General features: G+C 29.6%; 1 protein-coding gene across 1 annotated transcript; it reads left to right on the forward strand.

Moving 5' to 3' along the window:
* Positions 1-2,843: 2,843 nt before the first annotated feature.
* Positions 2,844-6,152, forward strand: LOC140810805 (transcription factor bHLH61-like). Its single transcript, XM_073168700.1, has 4 exons — positions 2,844-3,000; positions 3,621-3,746; positions 4,903-5,076; positions 5,855-6,152. Exons 1-4 carry the CDS (start codon positions 2,920-2,922, stop codon positions 5,942-5,944), a joined length of 471 nt encoding a protein of 156 aa, XP_073024801.1. The 5' UTR covers positions 2,844-2,919; the 3' UTR covers positions 5,945-6,152.
* Positions 6,153-19,289: the final 13,137 nt, after the last annotated feature.

The raw sequence follows: 19,289 nt of genomic DNA on the forward strand, positions 1-19,289 counted from the left end.
CCAAATCAATGAATTAATTTCTCGAAAACTTGGATTTACAAGTGATTGTTTAAAGAATTCAAAATAGCTCTCTAATATAATTACAAAATTCGAATTTTAAGCGCATAACTTGAAAAATCCAAATTCAAGAGTTTATATCTTATAAATTTTGTATTTTAAGTGTGAAAACTTAAAAATTTGCATGTAGAATTAATTATTTTTTTTTAAAAAAAAAGAGAGAAATGAGAATGATGTAATTCAATTATACCCAATATCAAAGACTTTCCCCCACGTATTTAAGTAAGCATAACTTTATCAAATTCTAAGCAATAATAACTTATACATCCAAATTAAATATTTTATATCTTTCTATGTTTTGAATTAATCGTTTTTCTTAAAGAATTCAAATCAAGTACATTATTATAAAATTTGACAACATTATATTTTTCAAGTCTGTTGGGTGTAATAATCGTCTCTGCTTGGTAGAGCGATCGAACCGTGGTGCTTGAGCTGCTGTGTGGTTTAAAAGATTTGAGTTGCACCATTACTACTAGTTATAGCTTTTGGTAAAGCGGCAAGCGCTCGGTCCTACAATTGGTATCAGAGCCAAGGTCATGGGTTCGATTCTCATTGATTGCAAGGAGTGCAATTATTAGGAGGGAGATTGTTGGGTGCAATAATGGTCCCTACTTAGTAGAGCGATCGAATCGTGGTGCTTGAGCTGCTGTGTGGTTTAAAAGATTTGAGTTGCACTATTATTACTAGCTATAGCTTTTGGTAAAGCGGCAAGCGCTCGGTCCTACAAATTCTATCACTTCACTTATAGTTGAATTTGTATTGAAACTTCCAAGTTTTCAAATTTTAAGCATTTTAACTTAGAAGTCTAAATTAAATATTTATATATCTTAAAAATTTAGATTTAAGCATGTTTCTTTACAAAATTTAAAATTTAGAATCTCGAATTTCAATAAAAAAATTGAATTTTAAGCATAAAAGCTTATAAAACTTAATTCAAGATTTAAATATTAAAAATTCAAAAGTTTTAATCATACACATCTTACAAAATTCAATTGGAACCAAACAATAGAGAATACAACAACTTGTCAAATGTATATAATTGCAATATCATTTTTATGTCAATTAGAAGCCACTAAAGCTTCATTTTTCATTTCAAAAGATATACATCCCATACATGTACGGTCATAAATGAATATGATGAAATATTATTTTCCCCTATTTAAGGAGCCATAAAACTTTCTAGTAGATGGATTGAGACCATTTATGATTCAACGCATATCTTATTTAATGCTGTAAAATTTTAGACATATGATTGATTATTTTTTTCAATCCATAGTCTAAATTTAAGAACTCGAGTTTCATTCCAATTTTTTTGTTTCTTTAGTGTCAAGAATCTTCTTACACTCAATACACAAAGCATTGAATTAATGAGGCAGAAACTACTTGAATGGACTTACTTATATTCATGTGTTTAACATAATCCTCGTGGTTCACAATTTTCAATCTTTGCTTATTGTAGAGAAAAACTAACATATTCCTAGTTTTTCAATCAAAAAATTTGAAAGAACGTCATATTTAAGGACTATAACAAGAAGAAACAATGAAAATTTTCAAAACCTAGTATTGGAAATTCAGATATTCACAAGTCGTGAAACTACATAATTTGAAGTCGTTCGTGGTCATACATCTTCAAAGTTGTAAACCAAAGAAAAAAAATCCAAAGAATAGAAAATATGTCTTAAGATTGTTGGTGTGGATTCTCCAATCAACATCTTGGCGGGATTTGCAATCTAAAGATGGCCATAATAAAAAATAATGCTAGAAAATTTGAAGTCAAGTCAAGAGATATCTCTTTGTCCTTAAGAAAAATTTGTCATGTACTTGGTGCTCACGAGGATATGACAATCATCTACCAAGATAAAACAACTTCCAACTTATGATAGTAGCATTAAAAATCACAAGTTACATAACCATGAAATGATATAAACTCCTAGCAGCATGCTTAACACATACAAGTCAGACATGAAGTGGTGTTTCCAATGACGGACTTGTCTCTTGTCTAGAAGAAATAAGAAGAAGAAGAAGAAGACACTCGATGTGAATGTAAATGTGCAAGAAAATCCGATGATCAAAAATTTTTTTCCCTCAAAAGTTCTTTATTTTTGTCTTGGATCATGTATATATAAAAATCAATCATTAGAGACGTGTTGTTTCATTTAAAAATGTCCATTCATCCAAAAAAAAAAAAAAATATTACAAATCATCAAAAGACACCATTTAAATGCAGAGTACCATAAAAACTCACAACATTTGACAATCTGCCTAAGCGCCTCCCTCTTTGCTCTGGAAATTCCATGGAACAAAGGAAGGACTTAGGCACCTCTAAGGCGTTTTGGTGCATTTCTCGTTGTTGGGGAGCGTCGGTTTTCCCTTCAATATTCTGTTTCGAGTTTTATATCCGTCTTTACTTAATTTTCATTTATTAAGCTTAAAATATCCAAAAATAAATAAATTTATTTATCATGGCAAATTGTCCAAAAACATGATTGCTAAGACTAGAATTTGACAAATATAAGATTAAACCATGAACCAACAAATATATATAACCAAAAATACAATTTTCTCTTTCGTTCATCAACGCTATATATCCTGATATGATCACAAAGTATCCAATAACTAAAAAGTCTGAAACACTATTGTAATAATTATTAAAAATGCTGCATCGTCCATGTTGCTGGCATATTAATACAAAAAATAAAAACAATTTTTAAAAAGAATTTTCCAGGAGCAAAATAGTCCTTTCAACCAACGGCCAGCTTCGCAAACTCATTATTTGATATTTTAGGAAGCAAACAAAAAAATGAAGTCGATTTAAAGGCTGTAGCTCTTCACGATTCTCAGAAAGAATCAAAATCGCTGGAAATGGTTTCGAGGGAGCGAAAGAGAGAAGCACTTCTTCATGATAAGCTGCAGCGTCTTCGTGCAATCACTCATTCTCATGCAGTAATTTTATGTTATTCAATTCAATTCCTTCCATTTTCCATCATTTCATTCTTCTATACACATATATGAATCGATCATATCATATCATCTGATATATTTATAGATTTTCCACATTGAAATTCTCGGTGTCTGTAGTTTGGAATACAGATTAAGATCAAACTCCTGGATTTTGGCATATATATATATATATATATATATATATATATATATATATATATATATATATATATCTTTGTGTGTGTGTGTGTGTGTGTGAAGAAATAAAATTTTATGGGCAGATTTTTTTTTTTAGAATCGTGGTTCCTAAGATTTCTTGTGGGTTTTTACTTTGATATTTTGTATATACGCATCACGTGTACATAGTCGCTAGTGTATATAAAGATGGGATCAATAGGATTTTTCATACATATTTATATAAGAAAAATTAAGGTTTGTGGTTAATATGTGTGTGTAAGATGTCATTTTCCTCTTGTTCTTGATTTCCAATATGGCAAATTCTCCTCCTCCATCTGTATGATTTTTTACTCGTTTCGGATTTTTCACGTAAATCTTTGTATTTTATCGTGTAGTTTTGTTACAAAACTAATTTTGATGATTTTAATATTATTTGTTGATACTAGATGAACGAAGCCTCAATAGTATTGGATGCATCAAATTACATCACAGAGTTGAAGAATAAAGTAGACAGACTCAACCAAGACAGAGCAACTGCACAAAGTTCAAACACTCGCATCAATCCATGGCCAGTAATACTTCTAACCTTTTAATTTCTTTTACTATTTATACCTTTATTATTTTATTTTTCTATATCTATCCCTTTATTTAATTTCACATTCTTAAAGTCCTGCTTATTTTTTTCATTAACTAAAATTGTTACTTTATTATTTTGATATTATCATAACTAACATATATATTTCATGTTATCAAACCACTTGTAGAATAAATAAGCAACTAGGCTAACTATTAAACATGAAATTAATGGTTAAGTTGATCGTACGATAGTAATAATGTGTAATTTTTTATTTTAAACTAGGTATATTTTTATATTATATTTTATATATAAGAAATAATTTGGTTAAATTTTGATCAATTTTCAAATTATATAATTGTTGGAAAAAAAATATTTAAGTAAATTTGTGATAAAATTTGAAATGACTTCTTATTTATCCAAATAAGTAGTTAGGATTTGAATCTATTTTAAGTGGATTTTTCCCAAACAAATTAGAGATAAATTTGAGATCCTTGATTTAAAATTTCACGAACGTACGGATCGAAGAGCAAGTACTAATGTAAAAATAACTCTCTATGTAGAAAAGATTCAATATATATATACACCAACAAGCAACAAAACAATAAATATTAAATTTGAAAGTTTTCTTGAATTTATCAAAATATATATTTAATACGAGTTAGTCAAATTAACAGTTTGACCACAAAATATTAAAACAATGATTCCCGGACAAAGGGGGTAGTATTTATGATGTTTTTAAATATGGAACTAAGTAAAGGTTTGAATATATTATTTATTTATTTTAAGGCAAATTAAATTTTTGATTATGTATGTTTACCATTTTGTGTTTTTCTTAGTCTTGTATATTTCGATTTTTAACAATTTTAATCATTTTTCATCTGAAGTGCTAGCTTGTATGATAGTACATACATCATTGCCGTATCATGTTAAAATACTAAAATTGCACCAGAAAAAAAATGAAGATAGTGTAATAAGATTGAAATTAGACAATACAGAGGACCTTATTCATAAATTAAGAGGCAATACACATAATGAGAAACACAATTTCCCTCTATTTTAAAAATGTAACATAGGTAATATTTATTCAATGCAGTACCTTGTGCAATCAATGTTGCACTTTCATGAATTAATTTCCATATGTTTCGTTGCAGCAAGTTACCGTAGAAGCCCTAGAGAAGGGCTTTTTAGTAAACGTGCATGCACTGAAAAGCTGCCCGGGGCTTCTGGTTTACATATTGGAAACATTTGAAGAGCTAGGTCTGACCGTTGTGGAAGCTAGGGTTTCTTGTGCTGATAACTTCCATTTACAAGCCATTGGTGGAGAAGTAAGAAATTTAAACATCGACCCCTTTTTAATAATTACCTAGATAAAATAAAAACTATATAAATTCCTGCTTTATTTATTTACGGGTCGCGATGCAAACGTTGTTTGGACGTAAAATGAATGGAAAAAAAATCAGATATATTATAGATTTTGAAGTTAATTATGAAGAGTGTCTTACTTAACGACAATGCCTGTTTAGTCCTCTGAGACTTAAATAGGAGAATTTAGAGAATTTAACCATTACTTGACGAAAATTTTGATATAGGATATACTTGTCTTTAGCTTTTAATTTTGTCTTCTGCTTAGTGCTATTATGAATTTATTATGCATGAGAAGGTTTATTTTACACACACAAAAAATCAAAGAAGGCCACAAAAACTAACCAAGATATATATGATAAACGAGATTGCGAATCGACTGATATTCTTCAAACAGCAATACTTTTGAAATCAGATTTTCTTGGTTATGTCTTGCGTTAGTATTTTTCATAGACATATGGCGGATTCTTTAAAGAGCAAAATCCTTGCTCTATTTCTATAGGAGTATTGTTATTCTTGATATGGATCGGAAGGAGGGTGAGTAGAGTAATAACTCTTATCTCAAAACTAGAAAAATACTTAAATTTAAGTATGTGTTTGAAAGTTTTAAATTGTCCCATCCAAATTATAAATTTTATTAAGTTTTATATTTTAAATAGCCCATTAATTATGTTTTTAATTAGCATCAATAAACAAGGGCAGAAATCTAATTCTTTTACTGAATTTATAAACTCTTGACAGATTGAAGAAAATGAAGAAAGAATTAATGCTCAGAAGGTGAAACGAAGAATCTCGAACGCTGTCAAGAATTGGATTGAAAATAATGAATAATATCATAATTAAAGCCAATATATATATATTTATATATATATATATATATATATATATATATATATATGGCATGCTATATATAATTATGTTTTTTTGGCAGGCATTTATAATATACATATCTTCATATGCTGCTTTAATTTTGTTTATTAGGCATCTATAATATGTGATCAAAGATCACAAATTTTGATGGGAATAATCCCGAATGAATCTGATTATCTTTACTTATTTTTCCTCGATACACATTATCACATGAAGAAATTAAGAAAAAAAACAATTTCAAGGACAAAACATCATGATTAACATAATCCGGATCCTAATTTGTGTCGTCAAGGAGCTGAAACGTCATTAAAGTAATCTCGATTCTTTTTCGTTTAGGCTTTAGCGAGTAGAGATAGATACAGGTTATAGGACTAATTAACTAGTGATGCCTTTTAGACAAATGTTTCGGTTAAATTTATGTTAAATAGGTAATTAGTACGCTAATATGGACAATAATAACTGCAAGTACTGTCCTGGATGACATGACCATGTGAGACTAATGACAATAATAGATGGCATCAGGATCCAATCTTGATTCGGCACGCGCATATAAAAAAGATCGATATTTTCGACTAAATATCAGCAAAGAATCTAGAACACGAACATCAAAATACAAACTGCTAGCATGCAGTATCGATCCCTTTGTGTATATATATACATTATTACTAAAAAGAATGATGAAATTGTATATTTACATGTATTATATATTTGTCTAAGTGATCTTACTTGAATATGTTGATTACTCAATGCTTACAAGTATGACACGACATATAAAGTATACACTTATCCATTCATGATGATAATTACTGCATCTCCAGAACTGAACCTAGAAACTTAGAGACACTAGCCTGGGATATATCAGCTCTGCTTTGTTTGACTCTTGTTTTGGCCGAAGCTATAAATCATCGAAAGGCTTTCGGAAAAAGTGGAGCAAAGTGCTATGATACTTCTTGATTGCCATAAAAATTCAGAGCCATACCCCAAATCTTACAGACCAACAGTTGATCCGCACGCGAAATCTTTCTATTTGGAGCTATAAACCGAATCTACAGACCAATTAACCAAGCAAGTTATACGAGGCCTTTGGCTCATTGGTCGGGAGTTAGACTTACAAACTACAGGCCAGGTTCATAGGAGTTCGAACTTCCATGCCAACCGACTACTAGATAGGCAGGGGCGGAGCCAGGATCTTGGTTCAGGGTAGGAAACCATATATTATAATTAATAAAGCAAAAAAGAGAGCAATAATTAATCGACAGCTAAAAATAATGTGTCATAAAGTTTGAACACAAGTTACGCACAGCCAATAGCATTGATAATTGATGGAAAAACGTCAGAAAAATGAGGAACAACGATGTGTACAAAATCCGAAATCAAAACAAAATATGATATAAAATATACGTTCGAAAAATAAGCATTAATTCATTATCGATTGGAAAAAGCATAAAATTATAAAACAATGGAATGATCGACAAACATTGAACGAAACAACGAACCTAAAATTTGGTAATATTTTGGATTTTTTTAGAGATTATGAAAGATTAAGCAGTAATGAAAATGAATTGGAATGATTGTTACTCAAACTATATGACGTTTGTGACTCGAGAAAAAAAACACATACAGAAGGCTATATAGAGTGTATACTAAGATACTAATAACAAGTAAAAAATTGAGTCTAAAATTTGGGTCTACAAATTATTAAAAGAAAATTGGATCAGTATAGACCGCTAAACATATAATAATAACATATATAAATTAAAAATTTAGACATAAATAAATATATATATATATAAACATATAAAAAAAATTTGGCCCAGTGTAGGCAACAGCCCACACTGAGCATATGCTGGCTCCGCCCATGTGGATAGGGCCCGTAGAACTGAGACATAGAGTAGTTGGCTTGTTGACCCGGTTATAGTTCCAGGCCGGGCCCCCGTTTGCAGTTAAACAGGTGTCTAAGCAATATAGAAAGAAAATATTATTATGTTAGTATGTTACCACTTCACTAACCTAACAAAATATACCAATTCCATTAATTTTTTTAGGTTATGTTACATTTATTATATGTATAATATATTATTATATTATTTATAATATAAGATTTATAAGATGATAGCTTTTGTGTTGATCTCATATTTATCTTTAAAAAAAAACAATTAGAAACGAATAACATTGGCAAATACATATATGATTTTATATGTATTTACTTAACTTTTATTTGATTAGATAACTTAATCAAATCAAATTCAAAACATCAAAAATAACTTATTTCGTTATATCGTGGTCTTAGTATACGAAAGCCTACTCAAAATGTAAAACAAAAGCAAAAAAAATCATGTTTAAATTAATTTATAGAAGTAAACATTATCAAGAAAGATTAAGAGAAATCTCGGTAATTTTGGCGTTTGTTGATATCTTCCTCTCACGTTATTTTCATAAATAAAAAATGATATTTTGTTATCTTTGAAGTCGTATACAATCACCTTGAAAAATAAGAAAAAATCGTCATAATTTATTTCATTATTTATCAAGATTTTTTGACTTTATCTCTAAAATTAAACTTCTTCACTTTTTTTTGTCAAATCTACGAATAAGATAAAATCAAATAAAAAAAAAGAAATAATAATAGATAACAATGCTAGATAAAAACAAAAATATGATTTATAAAAAAATCTTTAATTTTTTTTATAAGATTCGGGCTTATTAATTATCTCTTGGAGAAGACTTTGCAACTTCATCCTTGACATGTAAATCCAATGGAGTATGTGCCTTGGAAGCAACTTTGCTAGACCCTCGGTAATTCAACGTAGATCTTCTGATATATGCGTGATGGTTGTGCTGAAAATTGAAATTGCTTGTTTGTTTGATTTAATACTTTTCATATTTTATTATTTTAAAACACATCACCAAAACTTATAAGGCAAAAACTTGTGTGAGACAGTCTCACGGATCGTATTTGTGAGACAAATCTCTTATTTGGGTCATCCATGAAAAAATATTACTTTTTATGCTAAGAGTATTACTTTTTATTGTGAATATGGGTAGAGTTGATCCGTCTCACAGATTAAGATCCATGAGACGGTCTCACATGAGACTCACTCTACTTATAAATACATAAAACATCTTCAAGTTTTAAAATTCAACTCATTTCATCTTATATATATAATACATGTTTGCCTAATATATTACATACAAAATGTCAATTTTATTCGTAACAATTAACGTTTTTTTAACATCTCATGCATAAAATATAAATTTTAGTTCTTTAATATACATATTCAAATTTTATCACTTAAATTTCTCGATCTTGGACATGTCAACAAAATTGACTAAACGCAAGTATTGTGATCTAACTAATAAATTGAAATGTATATTACCAATCTATTTTCATCTCAAAATTTATTGTATAAAATATTGTGTAATAATGATGTATAAATCTAAAAGTAAATTTTGCAACGTGCCTTTAATTTATATAGAAATCGATTATAATCTTACAACTGTTATTCAACTATAAGCTTCAATTAATGATGAGAATGTAACTTTTTGTCCACTCATTTATTTTTTATGTTTTGGTATAGTAAATATTCTAATATAGGTTTTTATGTATTATATTTTAGTTATTTTAGTCTGACGGCTGACATTAAGAGTGTCAAAATCAGGCACGACCCACCAACCTGACACGGTTCAACCCGAAAAAAATCAGGTTTGAGTTTGGGATTTTCGGGTTCGAGGCAGATCGGGTTGGATCCGATAGCTGACCCAAAAAAATGATCGGGTTGAGTTGGGTTCGGGTTGACACGAGTTGAACCGAAAATTTTAAATTTGTTCTTTAAAAAATATAATTTATAAAAATTGTCTACGTTTTTATATATTATATGTCTAAAAAAATATTTATTATATATTTATAACATAAATTTTCATAATTTAATATCTATTTTGAACATTTTTTTTATTTTTTAAACAATTATTTATTTGATTTAGTAAATTTATTTTATTTTTCTACAATTAGACTTTCAAATTTAAATCATATATATATGAGGAGATTTTGTTATTATGTGTTTAAATTAAAATATTATTTTTTTGAATTTTATTTAATTTTCTTTAAAAAAATTCAAAATCGGGTTAATCGGGTTCATGTTCGGGTTTAGAGTTTTCGGGTTGGCTCGGGTTCGGGTTAGGCAATTTTTGAATAATACTATTACTCAATCCGACGCAACCCACCCGAATTGACACCATTAGCTGACATAGCGTTGGACAAGCACACCATCACTCGGCAAAATATGACTAACAAAATAGAAGATGTTCCATCATGACCAAATTTTGAATACTTTATAGATGAAAGCCCACAATACAAGTTAGTGATTTTTTCTCGATTAATATTGTGTAAATGTAGTAAATTATAATAATTTTGTGTGAAAAAAATAAGAATATTTATGTAAATCTTACGCTTATTGTATATCGATTATTGGAGAATATAAGTAGCATTTTTCTGAATAAAATATATACGCATTCTTGTTTGACCCGAACATTAAGGCAAACAGTTCGCCCAAGTGAGATGAAGCCTGCAGATCTGCAATTTTAACACTTTGTTTAATCTCAGTTATCAGATTAAAGACGCATAATTTAAGGGTCTTTACGAATCCATTATTATTTTTAATTAATAATCGGAAATAATAATTATAATTCTTGGATTTCTACCACGTGGTCTTTCGAGTCCCAAACCTCAAATATTTTATTAAACTAAATAACTGTTTTTTTTCAAAAAAAAAAATGATGATGAAACTTGTAGCTTTTATCATTTGGTGTGTTTTGAGTAGACTCTGGTCTAATATAGTAATTTCAAACTACGTTTGTAAGATAAACCGTACTGAGTAACTTATATGCGACAGACTTACCCAAACAAATGTTGGGGGAGAATCAAACTAACTAATAGTATTGACTAATATATATAAAGAAGACTGGATCATTAATTTAATAAGTCTTTGGAGGTAGTTGCGTTTCGATTGCTTTATTATATTAATGTCTTGTTTTGGACATCAATGAAGTTGTTATTCCTAAAAAAAAAAGTTTTATATATATATATATATATATATATATATATATATATATATATATATATATATATAGAACGAGTTGCAGAAATATCATGTCTTCTATATGGCTTGAATAAGAACACTGGCAGCTCCACTAAGAGGCAAAGGGGGCAGCTGCGCCACTTGAATTCAGACGTGAAATTACCAATTTACATTAGCTCAATTTTACCCAAAATATTTTCCACCTGTTGAGCTTTTGTCACTTCCGGATCAACTTGAGAATTTTGTGATGGATATGCGTCTGAATTTTGAAGCATCTGGATCACAAGGTCTTTGTGATATTTCTTGAAAGATGGTTTAAACAAAAAGATACGTGACATACCAATTAGTATATAAGCTTGTGACTTTGATTTTGATTTTACCCGTTACAACCGCTATCGTCGGATGTGCCCTAAGGCTAGCATAAAAAAGCAATCCTAAGAAAATTCCGCGAAAAGAAATTTAGGAGCTTGATATCAGTTAAACCACGAATAACGTGTATTTTTATATCATTTTTTGAGTTTTGTTAGCCATTTTATTCATGTTCTAATACTGGATTGTATAATGTTTGTACCCCTACCCCACTTCCCAAATAAGATATCAATGATCAGGAGAAATATTGGGAGAGGTGATTTCCTACTATTACATATATCTCATCTCTGATGCTGTTGTTGTTTTATGATACTATGCTATTGTCATTTTGTTAATTAATCTTCCTATAATATATTTAATTTATTCATTATAGAAAAGGTTCATTCAAATAATTTTATTTGTGTTTTTTTTGGTGTAATAAGCATATTTTTTGTATATGGAGTAAAAGGCTAATCTTCTAAATTTATATACAATTATCCCTACTTGAACACGGTGATGCTACTACGTTCTGGGATCGGGATATGACAAATGTTACTCAATATTGTTTCGAATTATGAGATGAATCTCCAATCCGATTCAACTCATAAAAAAGTATCATTTTTTTGTCAAAAATAAACTAATTTTCATCATAATGATGTGTTAGGTCAACCTATCTTATGAAAAAAATCCGTTAAACCTTCACAAAATAACTACTCTTGAATTTAACATTTGGTTGCAGCGACAATGTATTTTTACTTTTACTTTAAATCATAATAATGCTTTTTGAAAAGTTCTAATTAATATCTCAAAAGGTATAATTCATTATCCATGGATCAAACTCAGCCACCCGGCCTATCCTATTCCCCTAAATAAAAGGGATCCGAAATTTTTTTTTACCAAATAAATTCAAAATAGAGTGTCGGTCAACAGAAAATAAAAACCAAAAAATCCATAAAATTTAAATTATATTAAATGCACGAAATATAGAGACAAACAAATCAAATAGACCTTTGATTTGACTCGTTTCTTGGATCATTCACAAAAATTTTTTAAAAAAGAAAGGAAAATACTCAAATACATTTCCTTATTAATTAACCTTAATAATAAAGTTTTAATTGGATTATGTAAACTATTGCGGCATCCACGCAACTTAATTGGTTCTATATTTTTGAATTACATATGAATCGAATTATTAGACCATAATATATGTTATTAATGAATCATATAATTCAATAATAATATAAATTATGCTGCTAAAATTCGAAAAAAATATAATTCAGTGAGCCTATTAATTAAGATTCTTAATTATTCTTTGCATGCCCCACAATGGACAGCACCATCTTCTTCACATTCTTGATTGGATCATAGTAATCCCAAATCATCCTCGAATCCCCGTTACTTCTCGGGCCGAAGCACATCGTTGAAGAAGGAGAGCTCGGATCAGGCTCGAGACGAGCCGCCGATGGGGATCGGGACTTCGGCGGCGAGTACGAGGAAGACGACTGCGACGACGAGGGGGAGAACGTGGGCACGACGTCGGATTTCTTCGAAGCCCTGTTTCTTGAGAACATGGACTTGCAGATCTTGGAGCTTTTGGGAGGATGATGATGCTTTTTCCGCGAAGGGTGATTCGCTCGTGGGCTGCCGAGCTGGTACGACGGCGGGGGAGTGAGATGCGGCGCGCGCGCGCGGTTTTCGGACGTCTGCTTCGGAGTTCCCGGTCGAGACTCCCACGTGAAAGGAACCGAACCGGCGCCGCCGTAGTACAGGACCCGGAAAGATCCGTCCCCGTTGGGGGTGGAAGAGATGGAGTTCTCTCTGTACGAGAGCCTGGGGAAGAAGAAGGTGTCATGGTGGGGGTGGGGGGAGTTTCCGCCATTTTTTAGCGTTTTCGATCTTGCTTCCGCCATTGTTGCTAGCATTTGAGTGTAGATCGGAAGATTTGCAGACAAATCGGAGGTGGTAAGTGAGATCGGTGTAGCAGTGAGTTCCTAGTGGACTTTAATAGTACCAATATCTAGTAAGAAGACAAAGCCTTCATACGTAATATAAATATATAGTTGCGTAAATGAGTTTGATATATATGTGTCTAGTCTAGGGAAAAAACATTGTAAAATAATATTGGATATATTTTATGATGTAAGAATAGTCAATCTTTTTTTTTTTGGTATATAAATCATATTAGATAAATTTGCTCAAAAGTGTTTTGATTTCTGAAATCGACTTCCTGACCACTAGTCAAACGTTCTTCTATTCTACCAACTTAGACATCTTTTGGACATTTTTGTTGAAATATTGATATAGCATGAGATATGTAAATAACGAATGATAAAATTGTGCTGCTAAGACATCTGAGGAAGTATTTGAGTTGGTGGTTAAGTGAATATTTGATTAATATTTAGGAGTTTGATCACTTATATCAACACTTTCTTGAACTATTTTATATTGCCTAACTAACGAAGTTTGCATGTCATTGTATTAATCCAATTGTGTATCTCGTATGTATCGAAATATAGCAGTTGTGGGTTCTATTGTCAATAAAAAAAATATAAGAAAATTGTGAAAGAAGAAAAGTTATTTATTGCTCTGATATTGAGATTCCACTCATTATAAAACTAAAATCGAAATTAAGCAAATTTATATACCAATTTTACTATTTTCTATACTACATTGTAACATATTAAATACAGATATTAAAGATGTGACCAACCATTTATGGTGTCGATCATAATCGCAGTTGATCTAAAAAATTCATAATTTTCTATATTATGAACACTATATATGGATTTTTTTAAAAAAACTATTTAAATAGTTATTATGATTGGTTATCCAAAATATTTTACCAAAAAAAATTGAAGCTCTTCGTTTTAATATATTTTATTATGATGATTATTATTATCATTATGACAAAAAATTGTGTGAGACGGTTTTACGAGTTGCATTTTGTGATACAGATATCTTATTTTGATCATTCACGAAAAATATTACTTTTTATACTAAGAGTATTACTTTTTATTGTGAATATCGGTAGGGTTGATCCGTCTCACAGATAAAGATTCGTGAGATCGTCTCATAAGAGACCTACTCTATTTATATTATTATTATTATTATTATTATTATTATTATTATGGTAGAAAGCGTTTATTTTAGGTATGGTAAGCCAACCTAATAGGTAATAAGTAGAGGATTTCTTCGATGTTATGTGGGTAATATCGACAGACAAAATTTGGTCACATCACATATGTCGGATCAAAAATTCTATATTAATTCGACTCATCTTTGTTTACAAATGGTAATCGATATGGTCTGTGTAACCTAACATAGCTAACTCAAACTCAAACAAAAACCAAACTAGTTTATTTAACTGGTTCGATTAAACTTTATAAAGTTCGAAATTTGAGACAAGCTTATATGATCATAAAAAAAATCAATCAATTTATGTTAATTTGATTCATTTCTACTCTTAATCAATTAACTATGAAAATGTTAAAAACAATACAATAACAAAAATATTAATTTTTTTTTAATCTTAGATCAGCCTATTCTAAAATTCTCATTTGAGAAAAAATTAGATTTGATTTATTTCTAAAAAAATGTCATTTCGCTCTTTGTTTAATTATACACACACATATATATATATGTGTGTGTGTGTTGCACACCTGTTGATGAGCAACTCATGGGCACGGACAAGTTGTTCGTATGAATTTTGATATATCACGCACCTAATGCAACAAGATGTTTATATCTTGTGGAACGTCTCAATTTGTCCAAATTTTCATGTCTCAAGAAAACTGTTACATATTATTTCAAGATGTTCATATGAATATCTTGTTGGGGTGTCCATGAGTTGCTCACCAACAAATATGTAGTCTATACAATATGTGACGTAATGAGGTTCACATAAATGCATCTCTGCAGCAACTGATCCCTGTATCAACTCTATATATATAATGTGTAATATATGTGTGTAGAATTATTGCGAGGCTCGTGCCAATATTTAAAAATAAGAAGGATGCCCGGAGAAAATGCAAACCGATTATTGATTTCAGGAAGTGCGTCGAGATGATGTTGACCTTAATTATAAAACTAAATATTCAAAAAATATAATATAAAAATAATAAAAGATTTATTTTTTGGAATCCTGTGATATTTAATGTTCGGCCCCCACCTAAATGTGTTTGTGCTCAACAAACAGAAGTTAAGGATATATTTGGTTACATGCAAGAATTAAAGTACCCAATGACAGGTTCTGGCCGCGTGGAACGTGACCATATTGGCCTACAAATTCTACTTTTTTTTATTTAATTCGAAATAAATTTTATTTTTAAAATATTTCAGATTTTTTAAAGTATCGAGAAAAATAAACTTGATTATAAATTCAAAAATGTAAAAAAATTATTCAAACAAATATATATATATATATATATATATATATATATATATATATATATATATATATATATATTAGCTGTTTTATATAAATATTAAACATCGTAAATTTTATCGACTCTTTTTGAAAAGTTTATAAATGACATAAAATCCTGTAAAACATACCCTTTGTTTTTTTTTTAAAAAAAGAAAATTAATTCATTTAATCCATATGTTACAAAAATCAAACAAATTTACCCTATTTCTATAAGGATTTTTATGTCTAATTTTTAAAACACGGAGTTTTAAATGTAATTAATTTCAGTATTTAACATATGAGTTTCTTTTTCGAATTATTAGACCTTTAGAATTGAAATATTGGCACAAAACAAAAACAAAAACAAAATATAAAGCCAATTATATTAAGAAATAAAAACAACGTAAAAAAACATGAAATGTGTTCATTAGTTATTCCATTCATTCCCTTCTTCTTTTCTCCATCTTCACTAATTGATTTTCTCCTTTTTTTAGTTCTTCCTCTACATTAAGCAAGAGAATGTTGTTTTCCTCAACTTTTCACAACATTGTAAAATATTTTAATTAAATAAGATATAAGTTTTAATGCTTCTCAAAATATTTTTTAAATCACTTTACTGGTTTGTATTATTATGTGTATATTGTAAACATAATTATATATATATATATATATATAGATATATTTATTCTTTTGTTCAGTCGCTAAGTATTATTTTCGGTCATTCACTTTTATATGTTATGTTATCTGATTATATGTTAAGTCTTTCAACTTTAATGATATGAAAGTCATTAAGATTTGTGACATTAGAGTTGATAAATAAAAAAATAATGACAATAATGTGCATTTCGGGTATGTAAAGGGTAGTGCTATTAATTATGATATAAATTTAAAATATAGAAGAAAAGAATGTGCACTATTAATATGATATAAACGTTAGTATAGAAGAAGATAATGTGATTTTGATACAAATGTAGAATGTGGAGGAAAGAAAATTGATTTGGATATGAATGCTTTTAAACCGTGTCCACTTGATGAATAATTTGGTTATATTTTTATCCAAGACGATTTTGAATTGACTGAAACAATAAAAGAAATAATGTCAACGAAAACTTGATCTAGCTAGAATTATGTCTTCGTTCTACGAAGAACCTAAAGTTCACATGTTGATTACTATCGTTCTGATTTAGTGAAGGTAACACACAATTTTTTTTGTCAATTAGAGATGGTGACACAAATGGATCGAGTTTATCAGTTGGTCAAAAGTTGAGAAGCCAAACTTAAGAAAGAATTGACTAAGATTTATCTGAATGCTTAATTTGAAATGAATGTTGAAAAGTTAACATAAAAACTTTATGTAGTGAGATGCATTATAGAAAAATGCAGTCCGAGAGTGCGAGCAACACAAAAAGAGATTTCCACTTAGTTTGGAATTCATATATATTGTAAAACACATACTTGTTTTGACAAACGACAAAAGAACCGACAAGCAAGTTATGTTGTAGTTGCAAATATGTTGCTAAAAAACTTGATATGACAACAAATCATCTCTGCACCAAAAACAATAATGAAAATGGTGGAAAATAAAGGGTTTGGTCTTAACTATTACAAAGCTTATAAGAGAAGTAACTTGCTCCTAATCATTTGATGGGAGATCGAGAAGAGTGTTACGGAACATTGCAAGCTTATTTATTCATTGTTAAGAAAGTGTACAAAGATATTGTAACTCGTTTAGAGATAGACTCTATTGGAAGATTTAAACATATTCCTAGCTTATGTGGTATGAATATCTGGGTTTTTTAAATGCGAAAAGTTATAGTAATTGATGAAAATTTTCTAAAGGCAAAATATAGAGGTTTTTTGCTTCTTGTGTAGCCCAAGATGGAGATTTATGTCAATACTTCATTACATGAGATGTCGATGACTCAGAGAATAAAAGTTTATGGAACCAATTTTCGCAGAAATTGTAGGAAGTGATCCATGATCAAGATTTGGTAAATATCTCTGATAGACATGTTGTCATATCAGCAGAGCCGTACCTGTGGTTTACAAAGCCTGAGGCAATATGTTAAAAAAATCTTGTTGTGATGAATAATTGTAAAGCTCATTTTGCAAATTAAAAATAATCAAACAATAGATATAAGAAAAATATAATTTACGAGTTATATATTTATCTTTTTGCGATTTTTTTCTTCGTACGTCAGTCGCCACAACATCAGCATGACTCTAACTTAATGCAGTATCATATGAACAATTATATCGAAAAAAGATTGAATTGGCAAAAATTGTAAGATATGTTACCAAAATTGAAATTTATCAATATAAACTATCAAAATAACAAAATGATAAATATAAAGAGTCAATATTGTAAAAATATATGATTTGTTTTAAATAATAAATATAATATTTTATTCAAGAAAATAGAAAATAAAGATATGTAAAATAGGTAAGTATCACAATTTTTTGTGTTTTATTTTTTGAAATGGGTCCAACCACATAAATTCAAGAAAAGATGCCAAATAATCGACAAGTAAAGTATAAAAGTTTAACACATGAGTTGATACAAGATAAAATAATAAATATATTGGATAAACATGATCATTTTATGCATACAAAATTTTTAAAAATTTAATTAATGAGCCGTGTAGCCTTATTGTTTGGGCTCTATATATTTGATTAAATCCACAAGGAACACATTCATCATATTTAATCATGTTTTCTATGGATCAATGCCCAATTTTTTTTTAAATGTCCATTGCACATACTATTTAGGTGCATGCTTCAACAATATGAGACTTATGATTTTTTTTTAGCCTCTGTGAGGGCCGGGCCCTGAGGCGATTGCCTCTCTCGCCTCACAAGAGTTACGGCCCTGCATATCAGTACAGTATCCGTTGTCTACAAGGACTCACATAATCGACATTACACATACATCTTTCGCAAAACATCCCTACCCATTATGCTAAAAAGGGTGGTAGAGTTGAGTTGTTCATGCAAACCCATGTGCTTAATATGTATGAGAGTTTCACACGTTGAGTTCAATCAATCATTTGGTTTAATGAGTTGAGTTGTCTACAAGGCAAATGTTTTTCAATGAATCCTTTGGTTTAATTAATAGTATATGACATAAAATATTATATAAATATGCTCCTAGGCAAGTTCATTGTGTTGAAGGTATGATGTATGGGGCCAAGGTTAACTATTAGGTGAGCAACTAACTATGTGTATCACAAGATTTTCAGGCAAGTTCATTGTGTTGAAGGTAGGATGTATGGGGGCAAGGTTCACCATTAGGTGAGCAACTAACTATGTGTATCACAAGATGTTCGCGCGAAAATCTTGTGAAATGTTACATCGACGGTTACCATAATATCTTTCCGAGGTTCATGAAACACTCGACATTAAATTCTCTCAAGATGTTTCGAGTGTCTATAAATAGCCCAACAACGCGGTGTACATTATATCAGAATTATATATATAT

Source organism: Primulina eburnea, chromosome 1 (genome assembly GCF_022965805.1).
Source record: "Primulina eburnea isolate SZY01 chromosome 1, ASM2296580v1, whole genome shotgun sequence".
NCBI lineage: Eukaryota > Viridiplantae > Streptophyta > Magnoliopsida > Lamiales > Gesneriaceae > Primulina > Primulina eburnea.

Coding starts and splice junctions, on each gene's coding strand:
- LOC140810805 (XM_073168700.1), top strand. CDS start 2,920: ATGGTTTCGAGGGAGCGAAAGAGAGAAGCACTTCTTCATGATAAGCTG. Junction 3,001..3,620: donor CAATCACTCATTCTCATGCA/GTAATTTTATGT, acceptor TGTTGATACTAG/ATGAACGAAGCCTCAATAGT. Junction 5,077..5,854: donor TACAAGCCATTGGTGGAGAA/GTAAGAAATTTA, acceptor AACTCTTGACAG/ATTGAAGAAAATGAAGAAAG.